Source organism: Emiliania huxleyi (genome assembly GCF_000372725.1).
Source record: "Emiliania huxleyi CCMP1516 unplaced genomic scaffold EMIHUscaffold_87, whole genome shotgun sequence".
NCBI classification, from domain to species: domain Eukaryota; phylum Haptophyta; order Isochrysidales; family Noelaerhabdaceae; genus Emiliania; species Emiliania huxleyi.
In genome coordinates this window covers 269,237-285,734 of record NW_005195508.1, presented here as the reverse complement: position 1 = coordinate 285,734, position 16,498 = coordinate 269,237, and the positions used below count along the sequence as shown (strand labels likewise).

The 16,498-nt window shown below is 66.2% G+C and overlaps 4 protein-coding genes across 4 annotated transcripts in view; 2 read left to right on the top strand and 2 right to left on the bottom strand.

Moving 5' to 3' along the window:
- The window catches only part of EMIHUDRAFT_438844 (hypothetical protein), a 1,689-nt gene extending 357 nt beyond the window's left edge, over positions 1–1,332 (bottom strand). Inside the window, exons 1-2 of the mRNA XM_005758323.1 lie at positions 1,093–1,332; positions 1–1,024 (exon numbers count right to left, since the gene is read on the bottom strand). Of these exons, the coding sequence (XP_005758380.1) occupies positions 701–1,024; positions 1,093–1,317 (549 nt within the window). The 5' untranslated portion in view covers positions 1,318–1,332 and the 3' untranslated portion in view covers positions 1–700. The remainder of the gene's footprint in view (positions 1,025–1,092) is intronic.
- Positions 1,333–3,988: 2,656 nt separating this feature from the next.
- On the bottom strand, positions 3,989–5,891 carry EMIHUDRAFT_465967 (hypothetical protein; the record flags this gene model as incomplete). Its single annotated transcript, XM_005758322.1, has 4 exons — positions 3,989–4,490; positions 4,585–4,699; positions 5,023–5,175; positions 5,260–5,891. 4 exons carry the CDS (start codon positions 5,889–5,891, stop codon positions 4,245–4,247), a joined length of 1,146 nt encoding a protein of 381 aa, XP_005758379.1. The 3' UTR covers positions 3,989–4,244.
- A 3,947-nt stretch (positions 5,892–9,838) lies between these two features.
- Positions 9,839–12,262, top strand: EMIHUDRAFT_438842 (putative sensory transduction histidine kinase). Its single transcript, XM_005758321.1, has 6 exons — positions 9,839–10,199; positions 10,392–10,467; positions 10,539–10,631; positions 10,713–10,816; positions 10,885–11,249; positions 11,326–12,262. Exons 1-6 carry the CDS (start codon positions 9,864–9,866, stop codon positions 12,140–12,142), a joined length of 1,791 nt encoding a protein of 596 aa, XP_005758378.1. The 5' UTR covers positions 9,839–9,863; the 3' UTR covers positions 12,143–12,262.
- A 2,875-nt stretch (positions 12,263–15,137) lies between these two features.
- On the top strand, positions 15,138–16,220 carry EMIHUDRAFT_219663 (hypothetical protein; the record flags this gene model as incomplete). Its single annotated transcript, XM_005758320.1, has 4 exons — positions 15,138–15,423; positions 15,493–15,551; positions 15,625–15,760; positions 15,916–16,220. 4 exons carry the CDS (start codon positions 15,138–15,140, stop codon positions 16,218–16,220), a joined length of 786 nt encoding a protein of 261 aa, XP_005758377.1.
- Between the last annotated feature and the right edge of the window lie 278 nt (positions 16,221–16,498).

The window sequence follows — 16,498 nt, the reverse complement described above, 5'->3', positions numbered from 1 at the left end:
CGCGGCTGCGCTAGGCGCCTCACCTTCCCCTCCCCTCTCCTCGCGCCCCTTCCTCCCCTTCGCGATGAGCGCCTCGCGTCGCGGGAGCGACCGACAACTTCAGAACGACGGCGGCGGCTGCAGCGGCGTTGCCCAGGGTGCGAGGCCGCCACCGCACATGAAGCCGGGATTTGTATTGTGCGCGGCGCGCGGGCTCATGCGTCATGAACGATCTGGAGGACATGGACACGGCCAGCGCGGCAGCGCCCGTGTGCCGTGACCCGCACACCTGGCCCCTTGTCTGGTGTGAGACTTCATTGCACACAGCGAGATTTTTGTAATTGGGGAGAATATGGCTGCGCTGCACTTCACATATGTCTCGGCCTCCAAGTGCTCCACAGAGAGCTCAGCCACAGAGGTCAGGGAGAGGTTTCCCTGCCGGCAGACCAGGGGAACCCCGCGCGCCCCGCCGGCGGCAAAGACAAAAGAGAGAGCCGGAGAGAGCGCGGCGAGGTCTCACGGTGCACACGTCACCCCGCTCGCCGGTGGTCAGAGGAGCACGTGCTCTCATGGGCGGCATCATGGAGAGGCGTGTGATAGCTGTGAGACAGAGCTGCAGGTGATCGCGAGCAGGTGACACATACATCGTGCGTATACGCGGCGTGCGTGTGTGCAGCGCACCTCTAGTTGTGGTCTCACCCCGACAGAACGGAGACGGTGCTCAAGCGCGCTCGTCTTTCAGCTTGCGGTGGTGCTCCTCGAAGCCCGAAGCCTTTTTGGGGTTGCCGCGCGAGCCTGCCTGGCCGCAGCCCCCCCCCTCCCTCTGAAAGTGCGTGCTGAGAGTGACAAGGGTCGAGAGCTCGCTCGAGAGGCGGCCGGGGCTGCTCGACGAGCCGCCGGCCAGCAGCATCTGCTGCAATGTCGCCACGAAGGGCGGCGGCGGCGGCGGCGGCGCGGGCGCGGGCGCGGGCGCGGGCGCGGGTGCGGGTAGTACGGGTGCGGCTGGCGGCGCTGGCGTGTCTTCGGCTGTCAAGAGCCCAGCCGCCTGCGGCGCGAGAGGCGTCTGTGCTTGGGGGGAAAGCCTGCAGCGGGCGGGACTGGGTCGAAACTCACCTCTAATCTGCGGCGCAGCCCGGCGTTCTCAGATCTGAGCTTCTCCACCTCCAAGTGAAGTAGTTCGAGCTGCTCCTTCTTTCTGTCCCGTGAGGCGGCGGCGGCCTTCCGGTTGCGGGCCTTCCTCTGGGCCTTGCGTGCGTCCACGTCGTCTGAAGAGGACGACCCGACGACGAACGCGAGTGAGCCCAGTTGCCACGACGGGCTTCCGTCGGGTAGCAACATACGGGTGGACGGTTTATCTGACAATAGCTGGCAAACGAGACGCTGCTCCGTGCGGGCAAAAATAAGGAAGAGATTTTTTTCTCCGTCACCGCGACTCCACTATGAGAGTGGGCGTTCCCTGCCTCAGGCTACTGCATATACACCTGAGCTAGGGCCTGAGAGGCCTCGCTGGAGCCGAGCGAGGCATAGCGGCGTAATTTCGACCTACATACACCCTGCTCGCTGCTCCCCCGTCTTGTCCCGCGCCAGTCCTAGTGCCAGGTCATCCACCACCCTCCCGGAAAGTGGCCGCCCTCCCCTCCAGAGCGCCGCCGCCGCCACCGCCACGCTGACCGCCACTGGACTGTCCGCCGGCGGCGAGGCTCCGAGGCATACGCTCTGTCCTCTGAGGCCGTAGAATACAAGTGACGGCTGCATCTATCTCTTTGCGCGCGGGTCAAAAATGCTGGGTCAAGTGTACCCCTGCCTCCCCTTGAAGCTTGATCGTCCTAGGCGGGCTTCTCTCGACTCCACAGGACCCTCTGACTTTGTGACTTAACAGTCTGCCACAGGGCGCACAGGAGTCGAAAGTGGAGTCGATCTTGGAGAGGGCAGAGGGGCAGTTTCGTCTTTCGAGTTTGCCCCGCGGGCCCGCGCGCGCCGCGGGCCCGCGTGTGCCCGTGTGCCGTGAACCGTGTGCCGCGGTGCGGTGTGAAGCTCCGTGTCGTGTTTTTTGCCGCCGCGCTCCGTGTGGAGCTCCGTGTCGTGAAGCTCCGTGTCGTGTCGAGCGGGAATAAATAAATAAATAAAACCGACACCTCTACTAGGAGATGGGTAAAAAGGAACAGGTCCCCGCCCTTGCGATCTTTGTGCAGGGTTCTTTGTGGGTGTCGGCGACTAGCCGGGGTCGTCCTCCCGATCGATGGGGGACTAGCACTAGCCGTCTTCCACATGGTCCCTCGGGTCCCTGACTGAGCTGCTCCTAATCTCGTCGTACATCCTCCTGCTGATCTCCGTAACGTCCTGCTCCCTCCCTCGTCTCGCCCTGCGCAACTGCTCCGCCTCACCGTCGTCTGCCCTGCGTCGTCTGGTGACGGGTCCTCCATAGTCGGTTGAGGTCGCCGCCCTCCTCGTGCCTCTTCCCAACGTTCCCTCGGCGGTCGGTGCCGTCCGCTCCGGCTCCCCAGTCCCCGGGTCTGCCCTGCTCTCTTCTGCGCTAGTTTCTGTTTCGTCATCACTGGCATCCCTCCTCTTCTTTCTCCCCTTCTGGTATGCTTTGTACATCGCGTCGATTCCTTTTCGCGTGAGCACCATCCTGAAGCCCGCCCAGCAGCTGAACCGCTCCCTAAGTCGAAGGAGCATCGTCAGTCTCACCCACTTTGCTCGCTGCCCACCGTCTCCGCTCCCTCCCGCTTGAGCCGCCGTCGCGGCCCTCGTTCGTCCCACTGGCTGTTGGCCCGTCCCTGCGTTGCCTGCGTTATCCCTCCTCCTCCGCGACTCCCTTCAGAAGGGCCTTCAAGTGATCCGCAAGTCGTGTGTGTGTAGAGCCGTACGCCGGGGCGCCATTTAAGGTAGAGCCAAAGAGCGGAGACTCTCAAAGATAGGGTGCCCACAGGACCCAAAAGAAAATAGCTTTCCGGCTCAAAAAGGGACGCACGCGAGGCAAATCTGATGTTGGAGTGTTCCAATAGGAGCGAGGCCTCTTCCGTTGGGGGACCGAGTTCATAGGAAACGAGGGTTTCCCATTGTGTCCCGCTCCAGCGCGAGCGTGACACTGCACTTGGCGCCGAGCGCCCGCGGCTCAGACCTTGTGCAGGCCACCCCTCGGTGACCACGCCGGTCCGGACCGATGGCGCTCGGTGTGGAGCAAGCAAGCCCCCCCCCCCCCCCCTCGGCGCGCGCTCGCCATTCCAACGGCCGCCAGGAGCACCAAGAGGACTCCTTATGGCTGTGGTCAAGTGGGCTTCGACCGGCCTCGGCTGGGGGGGCGGGTTGTCCCGGCTGCGGACGCCTTCTGCAGCCCCCTGGGCCCGTGACAGCACCCCAAAACTGCGCCCTCGGCGGCATACAGCACTGCCAGCCAGCCTCTTCCTCCTCCTCAAGGGCTGTACTATAGCCATATTGCGCCGCCTCCTACTGGCAGCCGGGCGGGCGCGCGCCGCGGGCGCCTCGGCGCGCGCACGGCTCGCAAAGTTCGAACGAGTACTGCCGCCCGGCCGCCTCAAGGCTGCCGGGCGGCAGTACTCGCCTCGCAAGGCGCGCACCGGCTGATCTGGCTGCTGCGCCGGCGGCCGCTGCGCTGGCCGCTGCTGCGCCGGCTGGCGGGCGGTACGGCCGCCGGCGGCCGCTGCACCCGCGCCTTCCCTCGCGGGCGCCGTCGCGCCGCGCGCGCCCAACTCTGCTGGCACACGGCACGCGTCGTCACACAGCCGCGCGGAGAACAGAGGCGGTGCTGTGCGTGAAGCGCGCGCGATCTCGTACTTTTAAGGCTGGATCCGGCCATTCCAAGGGTATACCTTTGAGAATCCCCAGCGTCCCACCCTCCTAGTCACACTCTCAATATCTCGACTCTCCAGAACACGAAGTGCTGCGATCGGGAGTGCCCCATTTCTTTTTTCCTTTCTTTTTTTGGGCCCTGTGGGCACCCTATCAAAGAGGGGGGTGGGTGGGGTGGGAAGGTGGTGGGCTTTGCTGAGGTAGTAGACTCTAGAAACGTAGACAAGAGACAGGTAGGAAAACGGTGTCCGCCACCCTGCAGTGCAGGCAGGGCCGGACGCAACAAAATCGCTCTCGCAAAATCGCACTCTTGCCAGGGCGGTGCTGCCGCTTCCCGAGCGGCTCTGGGAAGCGGCGCACTCTTGTAAGCCCGGCGGTGCGCAGCGGAGCGTGCCGGCAAAAGGATCGGGGGGCGGGGGGGAGGGGGACACGTCAAGATGGAAGCGCCCGCACTATTGACGCGGCAGCGAGAAGGGAGCCGGAGAGGATGAAGCCGGACCTGGGCCGCCGCTCGGCGACGGCGGCGGCGCGGGCACCGCCGCCACGTGCGTGTGCGGCCGTGGCCCGAAATCCAGCGTCGATCCCGCCTCGACGCCGTACTGGACGAGCGGTTTTCCCGCCTCGAGCGTTGTGTCCTTGTACAAAATGGCGAGCGTCTCGGGCTTGACAGCAAGCTGGCGCGCGGCCTGGCGGCGTACCTGCAGCGGAAAGGGCGTGGGAGAGCCGTGTCGTGTCGCGTGTGGTGGGCAGGTGCGAAGATGAGGCTTTCATAGTTGCGGGGTGGTCTTGCACCTCATCCGCGTCCGCGAGGTGCAGATCGAGGAGCACTCTGACCATCGAGACGCCCGCGCGGCCTGGCGCGCGACCCATCACGAAGATCTCCGTGCTCATCTCGAGGCCCAGGCGCCTAGCGGGCGCGCGAGCGACGTGCGCCCGCGCCTTCCCCGCGCCTTCCGCGCCTTCCGCCTTCCGCCGTCGTTTGTTTTGGCGATGCAAGGGATAAGGGATACTGATGCGTTTGTCGGCGTTTTTCTTCTTAAGCTTGAATTCTTTTGCTTTTTTTGGTGATTTCCCCCTTCCATCCCACCAGTGAATGTCTTTTATTCGCATCACTTCCAGTGGGCAGACCGGCCATGGCTGCTGCCGCCCGCAAAGCCGGAGAGACTTGTCTCCTGGGTGCGCGTGCTGCACGCCGTGTGCAGACGTCGGCAGGAGCCGCCGCGGCGGGACATGGCAGCGCCGCCGCCGCCGCCGCCGCCGCCGCCGCCGCCGCCGCCGCTGTGCGCCTCGAGCGCCTCGTCCGACAGACCGACGGGCGGCGGGGCGGAGAGGATGTGAGGGCAGCGGACGCAGACGCCGTGGAAGCCGCCAGAGAGCACGTACCTGTCGCGCGGGGCCGCAGAAGTGAGCGCCTCTGGCCGAGCAGCCCCCCTCCCTCTCCGTCGGGAAGGGGTTGGAGGCGCGCACGTGTTTTCTATCCCCCGCTGCACAAAGGCGTTGGCCGCCTCGTCGAGACCCTTGCCGTCGGCATCGTAGAGGACGATGAGCTTGTCGCCGCCCGCCGGGCCGCGGAAGAAGTAGAGCTCCTTTGGGAAGTGGTTTGTCGAGTGCGATAGCTGCGCCAGGTCGTAGTGCCTCGCCCCGCGCACGTGCGAGTCCGAGTACTGCTCAAAGGAGCGGCAGTCGAGGCAGAGAACGCTCGCGCCGGCGGCCGCCGCGGCGATGGACGCCGATGTCGACGCGTCGGCCGCGTGCGAGACGATGGAGGCGGCGACCGACGCGCCCCCGAGCGACATGGCGGCCGACGCCTCGTCGAGGTCGTAAGCGTAGATCGACTCCTCGCACTCGATGTCGGGCGCGAGCCGCCGCTCCAGATCGAGCGGCTTGATGCGCCGGAAGTAGGTGTGCGTCTGCTTTGCCCGTGCATTGGGGCCGCTCGTCCCCTCGTACTTCTCCATCAGCTTGCGCATGTTGCTGCCCGTGTCCACACGGGGCTTGAGGTGGGCGAAGCGAGGGTCGGGCGCCCGGCTGCGGCGGCTGACGGTCGAGCCGGTCGTGCTCATCGCGCGGCCAACGGGCGAGCCCACCCCGGCAGGCATCGCGTGCGGGTGCCGCGCGCGTATATGCGCGCACAGCGTACGGACCAAAAGGGCGATAACGGCCGTTGCGATGAAGCGTTCACGACAGCGTCCCCGGGGGGTTTACGCTTGTCGGTGTGAGACAAGTCAAGTCCTGTGTACCTGGGTAGCGAACTCCTGTGCCGCGTGCCCGTGTGCTTCTGACGAATGAATATGGTTCGTTTTTCTGGGGTGAGTGACTGAGAGTGTGAGACGTGTTGCGATGGTATGAGGGGGGGGGGGGGGAGGCTGCCGGGCTGCGGTCAAGTACCAGGCCGACCAGCCCTTTGAAAATTCGTCTTCTCCTCTCGCCTGCGGAAACGACCAGGGACCCCTAGATGTCAAAGCGAAGGCCCCCGCACGGGGGGTCCCGGCCGACGTCATGCGCGTAAACAGCTTACCGGAGACATGCCCGAGCTCAAAACTGCTTACCAAAGGCAGATATGAGCTCAGCTCAGTGAGATCTAGCAGCACATACCCTTGGTACCAGAATAGTAGTCTGAAAAAGTCGGTCCGACCTCGCGGAGCTGTCTGGCTGTCATGCTGGCTGTCTGCAGAGCCCCCGCGGCGCGCGGGCACGCCTGGTCCTCTCGCGGCGGCGAGGAGGGAGCGAGCGCCGAGAGCAGCGTCAATCCTGTGTGTGAGGGGGAGGGAAGTCACTTATGCTCGTAGGCCAGGGAGGTGTAGATGGCCGGGGTCAACCACCTGCACTCGGATGAGCCGCAGCCTAATCTCCGCCGTCGCCGCAGCAGGCAGCAGCTTGCCAAAGGAGCCGCCAGCGTGGAGTATAGGTGCCAAAGCTCTGCTCCATGGTGTTCGCCGCCGATACGCGAGCCCCACTTTTGTTGCTGCGCACTCTCATCTATTGTCGCCACGATCCTCCTCTCCGGGACAGCGCGCCGTCCCGACCAATGGCTGGAAAGCTGTCGATGAGCTCGAGCTGATTATGCGTCGCTGTCGCTGGCGTGCAACACTGGACCACAGCAAAAAGAGCGAGGTCACCCTTGGCAAACGCAAAGCCGACGCATAATCACCCTGAGCGCGTGCGAACTGCGGCGTGATGGAGTGCACGGACCCCGACGAGAGCAAACGCTCAGCGGCGCTGAAGGCGCGCATGGAGGAGCGTGGAGATGGTGTCGACGACTCGCCGGCCGATACAGACGACGACGTCTCGACTGCTATCAACCAGTACCTCTCAACATGCGACCGGAGCAGGAGGGGCAGCGCCGAGCCGTGGACGGAGCAAGAGGACCGGCAGCTGCTCCACGCCTCAGCACGTGTATGTTGAGTCGTACGCGGTCCTGCGGTTTGGTCGCGGGAGATAGATTGCCCGCAGTGCCACGGGCCTCCTCAGCCGAGGAAGACATATTTGTAGAGAGTATTCAAAGTACGAAGGTGTGGTGTCACACCGGTGGGGGGAAAGGCGACAGCTGCGCCGAGTTGTGGTGTCACAACAGTAGAGAGGTCGACTGTCTCGCGGCGCGGCGGCCCCACGAGAAGCAGTCGGGAGACTATTACGTGCCAAACTTGGGCGCCTATTCGGCGCCCGACGGAGGTGCCTATTAGGGATCTAGGTGGCGAGACGTGCCACTGCACAGGGTGTGGGAATATAGGGATATAGGTAGACTATTCATCACTGTGGGGGGGAGAGAGAGTGATAATAGGGGTGTTGAGGTGGGGCTGGTGGAGGTGATTCCCCGGGTCAGTCTGGAGGTCATTCTCCACCACCTCCTGCGACAGCGTTGCCCTTATTGCACGTGAAACAGACCGCGCCGGCCACGCACCCTTGTTCCCGGAGGCCAACTCGAACAGGTTTGAGCAAAAGGCCGCCTTCCATGCTCGATATGCAGCAGGAGCTTAGTTGACCCTGCTCGAAGGCCGCCCTGCTCGAAGGCCGCCCTGCTCTCGGTATTGTGTTGTTGACTGATAGCACTGTCTGATCCAACCAGAAAGAGCCGTCGAGCTACATGAGACCCAAGTCGTCGTGATGTACCAGGAAACGAAACTAGCGCCAAAATTGAGATCTCAGGATTGACATCAATTTCTCGCGCCTACTTTCGCTGCTTGAGACTCGCCAAACAGATCCTGCGTCTATGGCCGTGTGCGACGTCAAGTCGTTAACCGCGACAAGACCATCGCGCCAACCGCGACTCTGTTGCTTTTATGCGGCAGCATTCACCGTGACTCTTGCCGTGGATAGTTAGTGACCGCGGTTGCTTACAACTGTACGCAATACTACGCCATAAGCTGAGCTTCACCAGCCGTTTCTCTTCTCCTTCCCTTGCTGATTCCCTTGCCTTCTCTTGCCGTCCGTTCTCTGTGCGCATTCCACTGCATGCGGCATCACAAGCGTCTTCTGCCGGGCGCGCATCTGAACTCGTACCTGGTAGGCCATCGCTTTGCTGAAAGATCAGGCGCCTGAATGGCGACAGTGAGCGTCTCCTACTTATGGATTGCGCTCGAGGTACAAGGAGCGCAAGAGCGCGCCGCAGGCGATTTTTTGGCGGCAGGGCTGTTCCAATTCATCTTGTTGTAAGTATATTGTTGAAATTGTGATACCTCGATCCTTTATTTACCGTGTTTGTTATGACCCCCCCAATGAACACACCAGTGAGGGAGGGCGAGACGATCGAGGGGTCCCGTACCATGCGGAACCGACCCTATCCATGCTCAAGTGCTCAAATTGTGACACACACACACTCACTCAAATTGTGATCTCGCGCGAGGCGCCGGAGGCCCCCCCACCCCAAACTAAGGGGTTGACGTACCTCAACCCCCAGGGGTGTAGTACGCGAGCTCTCTCAAGCATTCTCTCCGCTGCCGCCCGGCCATGGCTTTGCTCGGCGTGCGTGGCCTGCTTGCGGCTCACGCGATCGTAGCCGACGTGCTGCTCCTCTATGGTGGGCTGGACCGTCTCAGCCTGCCTCAGTGGCTTGAGGTGTGCCGCCCCTCCGCCGAGGCCGGCTGGCTCTTCCTCTCCTTCTGCTGCATCACGCTCGGCTACGAGGAGCTGCTCACCGTGTCGGCTGGCTGGCTTGGGCCGGCCGTTATCACCACCTCTCCGCCGGTCGACACTGCCTTCGCGCCGATGGACGCCGTCAGTGTCGCTTCCGCGTCCTCATTCGCCTCGCTCGCGACTATCAACTTCATCGCCTGCCTCCTCTCTACCTCGGCGGATCGCCGGCGGCTGTCGGCGCTCGGCATGGCTATCGCGGCGATGGCATGCGTCGCGTACTGGTCCCTCGCGGACGGCGTCGGGGTCCTCTCGACGTATGGGAGGCCGTTCTCGCCACTGCGATACGTACTGTGGGCGCACACGACACCCGGCCTCGCCCTCATCTCGGGCAGCAGCCACTCCGCCTCCGAGGCGGGGCGGCGACTGCACCGCAATATCGTCAGCATCATGATGACCGGCTTTCTCGCCACGGCGGCGGTGCCGGAGCCCGTCGCGAGGCTCGGAGTCGCCGCGCTGTGGGCTTGGCGCATCGGCTGGCTTGGCGCGAGCTTTGCTTACATGTTCCTCTCTCTGCGGCGCGTGTGTGCAAACATCTTGAGCCAGGCGACGCACCCGCTCACGGGCCAACTCATCAGCACGCTGACGGCCCTCTCGTGGAGCTTCTTCCCCGCCCTCTGGCTCGCCTCCCAGACGGACCTGCTCTCGCAGCCGGCAGAGCTCACGCTCCTCGCGCTCGCGGACTTTTGCGCAAAGATGCTCTCCTCCGTCTCGCTGCTGCTGCACGCCGCCGAGAGCCACAGCCAGCTGGAGCGACTGCAGCTCTCGCAGCGCCTCGAGCGGGAGCAGATCCGCGCCGACGCGCTGCGCACCTTCGCGCGCACGATGGGCCACGACCTGCGCACGCCGCTGCAGGCCCCCCCCCCCCCCCCCCCCTCAACACCCACTCCACCCCCCAACCGACCCCCCCTCGCGCCTCCGCCGCGCAGGTCGTCTCCAACATGTGGGAGCTCGACCAGGCGGGCGGACACTTCCCAGACACTTCCCAGACACTTCCCAGACACTTTCCAGACACTTCCCAGACACTTTCCAGACACTTTCCAGACACTTTCCAGACACTTTCCAGACACTTTCCAGACATGTGGGCGCTCGGCCAGGCGGGCGAGGGCAAGCAGCAGGCGGGCGGAGGCAACGAGGCGCTGCTGATGCCCTCCTTCGCCGAGGAGGAGGTGGACCTGGTCTCAGAGATCGAGCGTACCGTCGGGCTGCTGCTCGCCTCGCCGACCGCAAAGGCGGAGGTCAAGCTCAAGTCGTGCTTCGACCCCCGCCTGCCGCATGTGCGCCTCGCAACTTTCTAGACACTTCCTAGACACTTCCTAGACACTTCCTATTCGACCCCCGCCTGCCGCATGTGTGCGCCTCGCAACGTCCATCACACCATCCCTCCATCACACCATCCCCCCTCCATCACACCACCTCGCGGCGGTCGCTGGGAGCCTTCCGTGAGCCTTCCAGGGCCCGTCTGGTAGGTGCGAGTCGACGCCTCGCGGCTGATGCGCGCCCTGCTCAACCTCCTCACAAACGCGATCAAGTTCACCACCTCGGGCGCGGGCGGCGTCCTGGGCGGGGGCTTGTGTGGAGAAGCGCCCCTCACACACGCCCCCGCCTGCGAGCAGGCTCGGTCACGATATCGGTCAAGCTGCTCAGCGAGCCACCTCCCGTCGGAGGGCTGTGCGAGGCGCACTTCGAGGTCGCAGACACCGGCCGGGGCGCGCAAGCTCGGCTCCAACCGGCCGGCGCAGCGGCGCCCTCCCGAGCCAACCCCCGCCGCCCGTCTGCGCCGCCCGCAGGGATGGAGGCCGAGGAGCTGCAGCGGGCAACGCACCCGTACTCGCGCTCCTCGACGGCGGAGGGCGGCGGGATGGGGCTCGGGCTCGCCATCGCCGCGAAGGCGGTCGCCCGGCGCGGCGAGCGGGCGGCGCGGGGACGGCGCGTCCTGACGGCTGCAGCTGTGAGCAGGCGGTGGCCGAGCTCGGCGGCAAGCTCGAGCTGCGCAGCGAGGGCCTCGGCTGCGGCACGAGCTGCTCCTTCTCCGTGCGGATGCAGCGGGGCGGCTCGACCTGCTCCGGCTCGCGCGGCTCGTCCGAGTCGCTCGAGGTGAGCCCGCCGGCCGCGGGGCGCCGCTTGCGCGTGATGCTCGTCGACGACTCCGAGCTGCTGCTGAAGAGCGTGTCGGAGGTGATCGCCTATTTCGGGCACACGATCTCGCACACCGCCGCCGACGGGGAGGCTGCGCTGCAGCTGCTGCGCGCCCACTCGCACGAGATCGACGTCGCCTTCGTCGACATCAACATGCCCCTCATGCGCGGCGACGAGGCGATCCGGAGGCGCCGCCCGCGGGAGCTGCTGCCCCGCCCACCCTCCCCGCGGGCTCCCCTGACGCCCCGCCCGAGGCGCGCGCAGGTACCGCGAGTGGGAGCGAGGCCACGCGCGGCCGCGGTTGCGCGCGTATGCGATGAGCGGGGACACGAACGCCGCGATGACCAAGCAGCTCCGGGTGGACGGCTTCGACGGGATCCTCGCCAAGCCCGTCTACCCGCTCGCCTTCTCCCGGATATGCGAGGAGGTGTTTGCGGCGCTGCCCGCCGCGGGAGCCGCGCCGCCGCCCGCCTCGCCCCCGCGGGTCGTGCCAGCCACCCTCTCCGAGGCCCCGCGAGGCGTGCCAGCCACTCTCTCCGAGGCCGTCGGCCGCGGCGCAGCCGCACGCGCACCCGCCACCGGCCTGGCCGCCGCGCCCGCCGCGCCCGCCGCGGGCTCCTCCACGCTCGCCTCTGGCTCTGCGAGCGGGTCGGCGAGCGGGGCTGCGAGCGGGGCGGCTTGTGAGACGGAGGCGGAGATGCTCGCCGCGCTGCCCGACTCGGTCTTCAACGCGCGCGACTTTGTGGCGGTGTTTGGCATCCCGAAGGACATCGCGGCCGCGCTGGTGGTTCAGATGGACCTCTCCCTGGGCAGGGGCATGGAGAGCATGGTCGAGGCGGAGGGGGCGCCGTGGGACGAGGCCGGCACGCAGAGCGTCATGGGAATCGCTCACACCGCCAAGGGGAACGCGCTGCAGGTGTGCGCCTCGCGCCTGGCTGCCGCCTCGGAGACGCTCGAGATCCTTGCGGCGGGCGGCAAGAGCGAGCGCGCGAGCGCCGCCCTGGCGGTGTGGCGCAAGACGGCCGAGGAGTTCCGCCACTTTGTCAGATGCAACCCCAGGCTCGAGGACCTCTTCGAATGAGCGCCGGGCGTGTGCATCGTGCCCCGCCCTGCGGATTGTACACAATGCTACACACAGCCGGCCAGGGAGCGGGCTGCAGGCTGCAGGGTTGGAACGGCGGGCAAGCAGCAAGCTGGCGTCCGAGCCGCACCGTGTGCGGTAGGTAGACATTCTACCTCCCATCCAACCCACCGAAACCCGTGTGAATGGATCGTCCGTTACATTGGGTTTAGCGTCGCGTTCTCTCAGCGTGGTCTATGGTTTGCTAGACCCATGAGACCAGCCACGCCGCGCCCTCGGGCGCCTCCACCGCCGCCCTCAGCCACGCCGCTAGGACCGACGGAGACGTCAACTCCGCCGTCACATGGTATCAGCTTTTTGGTCGCGGCCCAGCGCCAGAGAGTAAGTAAGAAATCCCGCCCCACACCGCCCTGCCGCCTGCCGGTCAACCACCGGCGCGGAACACCCACGTGGCGATTGCTCTCACTGTCAACAGTCCTCAAGCCCACTCTCTGCGAGGTCTGAGAGATGCCTCGCACACTCTATATGCAAGACAACACGCCGACAAGTCTTGTGGCGCACTGTCCCCCCACGATCAGCCACGATCCCGCCAGTGCGGGACAGTACAGTTCCCGCAGCGCGGCGGTCCCGCGCCTCGAGCTCGGGTCACGCCCGAGCAGCGCTGCCCCGCCCCTAGCCCCTCCCCCAACCTCAAAATGCGCCACCGCCCACCATACGTTCGGCTGTGTGAGCAGCTCCCGGCGGGACCTCGAGGGACCGCACGCGCGCCCGCGCGGCGCGGGGCCCAGCCCACAGCCACGATCGTTCACGAGAGAACGCACCCCAGAGTACGAGAGACCCTTCCCCATGGCTGCCACTGCGCCAGCTGTCCTTGCGCGCGGGCTAGGCCGCCTCCCGCGCCCTGGCCCTCGCAGCGGCACCTGACGCGCGCCTCGCCTTGGCTGCGGCGAGCGCCGCCTCTGCCGCCGCGATCGCCGCCTCCTCCGCCTCCTCCTCCGCTGCGGCAGCCTCCTCCTCCTCTGCCGCTGCCACGGCCGCAGCCTCCGCCGCAGCCTGCCGGCGCGCCTCCGCTGCCGCCTCCGTTGCCGCCTCCTCGCCCTCCTCCTCGCCCTCCTCCTCGCCCTCCTCCTCGCCCTCCTCCTCGGCTGCCTCTGCCGTCTCCTCCTCGCCCTCCTCCTCGCTCGCCTCGCCCGCCGCCTCTCCCAGCGCCTCCGCCAATCCCTCGACCGACGTCTCCGGCGTGATGCCGAACCGGATCCTGTCCTCGTGGAGCTCCGCGAGAAGCCGGAGCAGCCCCTCACTGTCCAACGGCGCGGGCTTGGCTGCGGCTGCCTCTGCCGGCGGATCGGACTCCTGCGACGGCCCAGCGCCGCCGCTCCCGACGCCCTTCTTCTTCTTCTTCTTCTTGCCCTTCTTGCCCTTGGCGCGCTTCTCCGCCTCGACCTCCGCCAGCAGCTCCTCGGCGTGCCGCGCCGCCTCCTTCTCTTCCGCCGCCCTCTGCGCCTTCCTCGCCGCCGCACCCGCAGCCCACGCCGCCTCTTTCGCCGCCTTCTCGGCCGCCGCCTTGGCCGCCGCACGCTCCTCGAGGGCGCGCACGCACTCGGCGTGGCCCTTCTCCTTGGCACATTGCAGCGCGGTCTTGCACTTCTTAGCGCACAGCGTCATGTCAGCGCCCGCCCGCAGCAGCTGACGCACGACGGCGGGATGGCCGTTGGCAGCGGCGAGCATCAGTGCTGTGAAGCCGTTGTTGGCCTGCAGGTTGATCTCTGCGCCGTGCCGGATCAGCATGTCGACAATCCGCTCGTAGCCTTTGTAGGCGGCGTTCATCAGCGCAGTGCCGCGAACCTTGTTTCGCTGATTGACCTCCGCGCCGTGCCGCAATGCCAGCTCGACCAGGTTCTCGTGGCCGTTCACGGCGGCTGTCATGAGCGCGGTGCCACCGTTGCTGGTCAGCAAAGAGACATCTGCACCGCGCCGCAGAAGCACCTCGGCCAGCTCCGCGTGGCCATTGGCCATTGCGAGCATCAGCAGCGTCATGCCGCTCACACGAGAGCCGTCACCAAAGGTGTACTCGAACGTCGCTTCGACCCGCCCGCCGCTGTCGAGCCACGCCAGCACCGCCGCCTCCTCGCCTCGCCCAGCCGCAAGCACGACCTCCTCTGGCACCGCCTCGCCGCTCGGCTCGGCCTCCGCGCCGCCCTCGCCGATCGAAGCAGAGGCCGCAGCACTGGCGCCCGCCGCCGCCTCGCCTGCGGGTGCGCCGCCCGCCCCTGCGCCACCCGCCTCGGCCGACAGCGCCTTGCTCCGAGCTGCCGCCACCTCGCCGAGATACGTCCTGAAAGCCTCGACGCACTCGGCGTGGCCCTTCTCCTTGGCAATCTGCAGCGCCGTCTTGCCCGCCGCAGTGCGCAGCGTCATGTCTGCGCCCGCGCGCAGCAGAGTTGCGCGGTGCCGCCGCGACTGTTCTGCAGGTCGATCCCTGCGCCGTGCCGCAGCAGCATCTCGGCCACGCGCTCGTGGCCTTTGGCGGCGGCGGCCATCAGCGCCGTACTGCCTTCGCTGTCTCGCGCGTCCGCCTTCGCGCCGCGCTTCAGCACCACTTCAACGAGCTGCTTGTGACCGTGTTCGGCGGCGATCAGCAGGAGCGTACAGCCGCTCACACCGCGATGCACGCACGTCGCGTCAACCAGCCCATCCCCGGCGAGCCACGTCTGCACCACGCCGACCTTGCCGTTCTCCGCCGCCGCCTCGATCCTTTTCGGCAGCGAGAGCGGCGCAGCTGTAGCCGCCGTTGAAGCGTGCCCGCGCCGGGAGCCGGCCGAGCCAGCCTTCGTCCGGCCGGGCATGCAAACGGGCGGGGTTGCGGATGCTGAGCGCCTCCCCCTGCTGCCTCCCGCGCTGGGGCTTCGAAAAAAGAATTCGACAAAAAGGGAGTTTTAAAAAGAAAAAGAGGAGGGAGAAAATAAAAGAAATCTTCGCGTGCTTGAGGTGCTCGATGCTCGTCGGCTTCACGCTAGCTAGGAGCCCTCTGCTCCTCTCGCTGAGCATGACGTCAGAGGCCCGGAACCGACAGACCTACCTTCGTGCGTCGGCGGCAGTGATCTGGGACGTCGACGGCACCCTGGTGGAGTCAACCACCCTGGGATTCACCGCAACGAACGAAGTGCTTTCAACAAGCGGATACCGGATGGTGACCGAGGATGAGTACAAGCTAGGATGCCGCTTCACCACCCCAGATCGCTTCAACTACCACATCGAGCGGCCCGCCGGATCCGCTGAGGGTGTGCGACACTCAGTGCCGGCCTCGACGACTCGCACGCTCTGCTCACCGCTCTCGCCGCACCTCTCAGGCGGCCAGCTCGGCGATCTCTTCGACAAGACGTACGTTCGGCGCGTCTCGCGCGAGACGGTCCCGGCCCAGCTTGCCCGCACGCGCGCATCCGCGACGCGCGCCTGAGCCGCGCGTGTGCGTGTGGCGACAGGCGGGCCTCTTCGACGGGCTCGAGAAGCTTCTGCGCTCCCTCACCATCGCCGGCCACCCGATGGCGGTGCTCTCGAATGCGTGCGGCGAGTACGTGCGTGCGGTGCTCTCGGCAAACGAGCTCGACGAGAAGCCCGGTGCGGAGGGCCCGCCGCTGCCTCCCCCTCCCCCTCCCGTCACACGGGAGAGAGGCGGAGAGGCGTCCCTCACTCCGCCCCCGGGCAGAACGCACCCGGGGCAGACGCCTCTCGGGCAGACGCCTCTCACCGCACCCGGGACGGCCTCTCGCCAGGCGTGCGCGTGCCGCTCTTCAAGGAGGCGCTCGGCGCCGACGAGGTGGCAGAGGCGAAGCCTTCGGGCGTGGGCTTGCTCGAGATTTGCTCGAGGATTGAGGCGGTGCCCGAGGCGTCGGTCTATGTTGGCGACGCGCCGACGGACGGCAAGGCGGCGCGCGCCGCAGGCATGCGGTCGGTCGGCGTCGCTTGGGGCGCGAATCCGGCAGCAGCGCTCGAGGCCGACTTCGACGTGGTTGTGAGTGACGTGCCCGCCCTAATCGTGGCGTTGCGCACGTTGCTTGGAGACGATGAGAAATCGTAGTGACATAGAAGATAGCGGCCACGGGGTGGAGACAGACACTTCATCTCGCCACAGTTGGACCGTTTTCGTTTTATTGCGTCTCGATGACATGCGGCGTGCACACACACCGCTGGCACACTCGGGAGTCTGCCCGGGCGCCGCGGGGTCGTCTTTTCGCTACACATGTATCTCTGGTCTCTCTCGTCCTGCGTGTGAGAAAAATCTGGTTCGGGCTCGGCGGTCTTTAAGTCGGTCTTTAAAGCCGTACCTGGTACATATTTTGCCGTGTACAAGCTCCG

What these genes read in the sequence shown, in the direction of transcription:
- EMIHUDRAFT_438842 (XM_005758321.1), top strand. Translation starts at nt 9,864, where the DNA reads ATGTGGGAGCTCGACCAGGCGGGCGGACACTTCCCAGACACTTCCCAG. An exon ending in TCGACCCCCGCCTGCCGCAT is followed by an intron (nt 10,200 to 10,391) that starts GTGCGCCTCGCA and finishes CCCGTCTGGTAG; the next exon opens with GTGCGAGTCGACGCCTCGCG. An exon ending in TCGCCATCGCCGCGAAGGCG is followed by an intron (nt 10,817 to 10,884) that starts GTCGCCCGGCGC and finishes TGTGAGCAGGCG; the next exon opens with GTGGCCGAGCTCGGCGGCAA.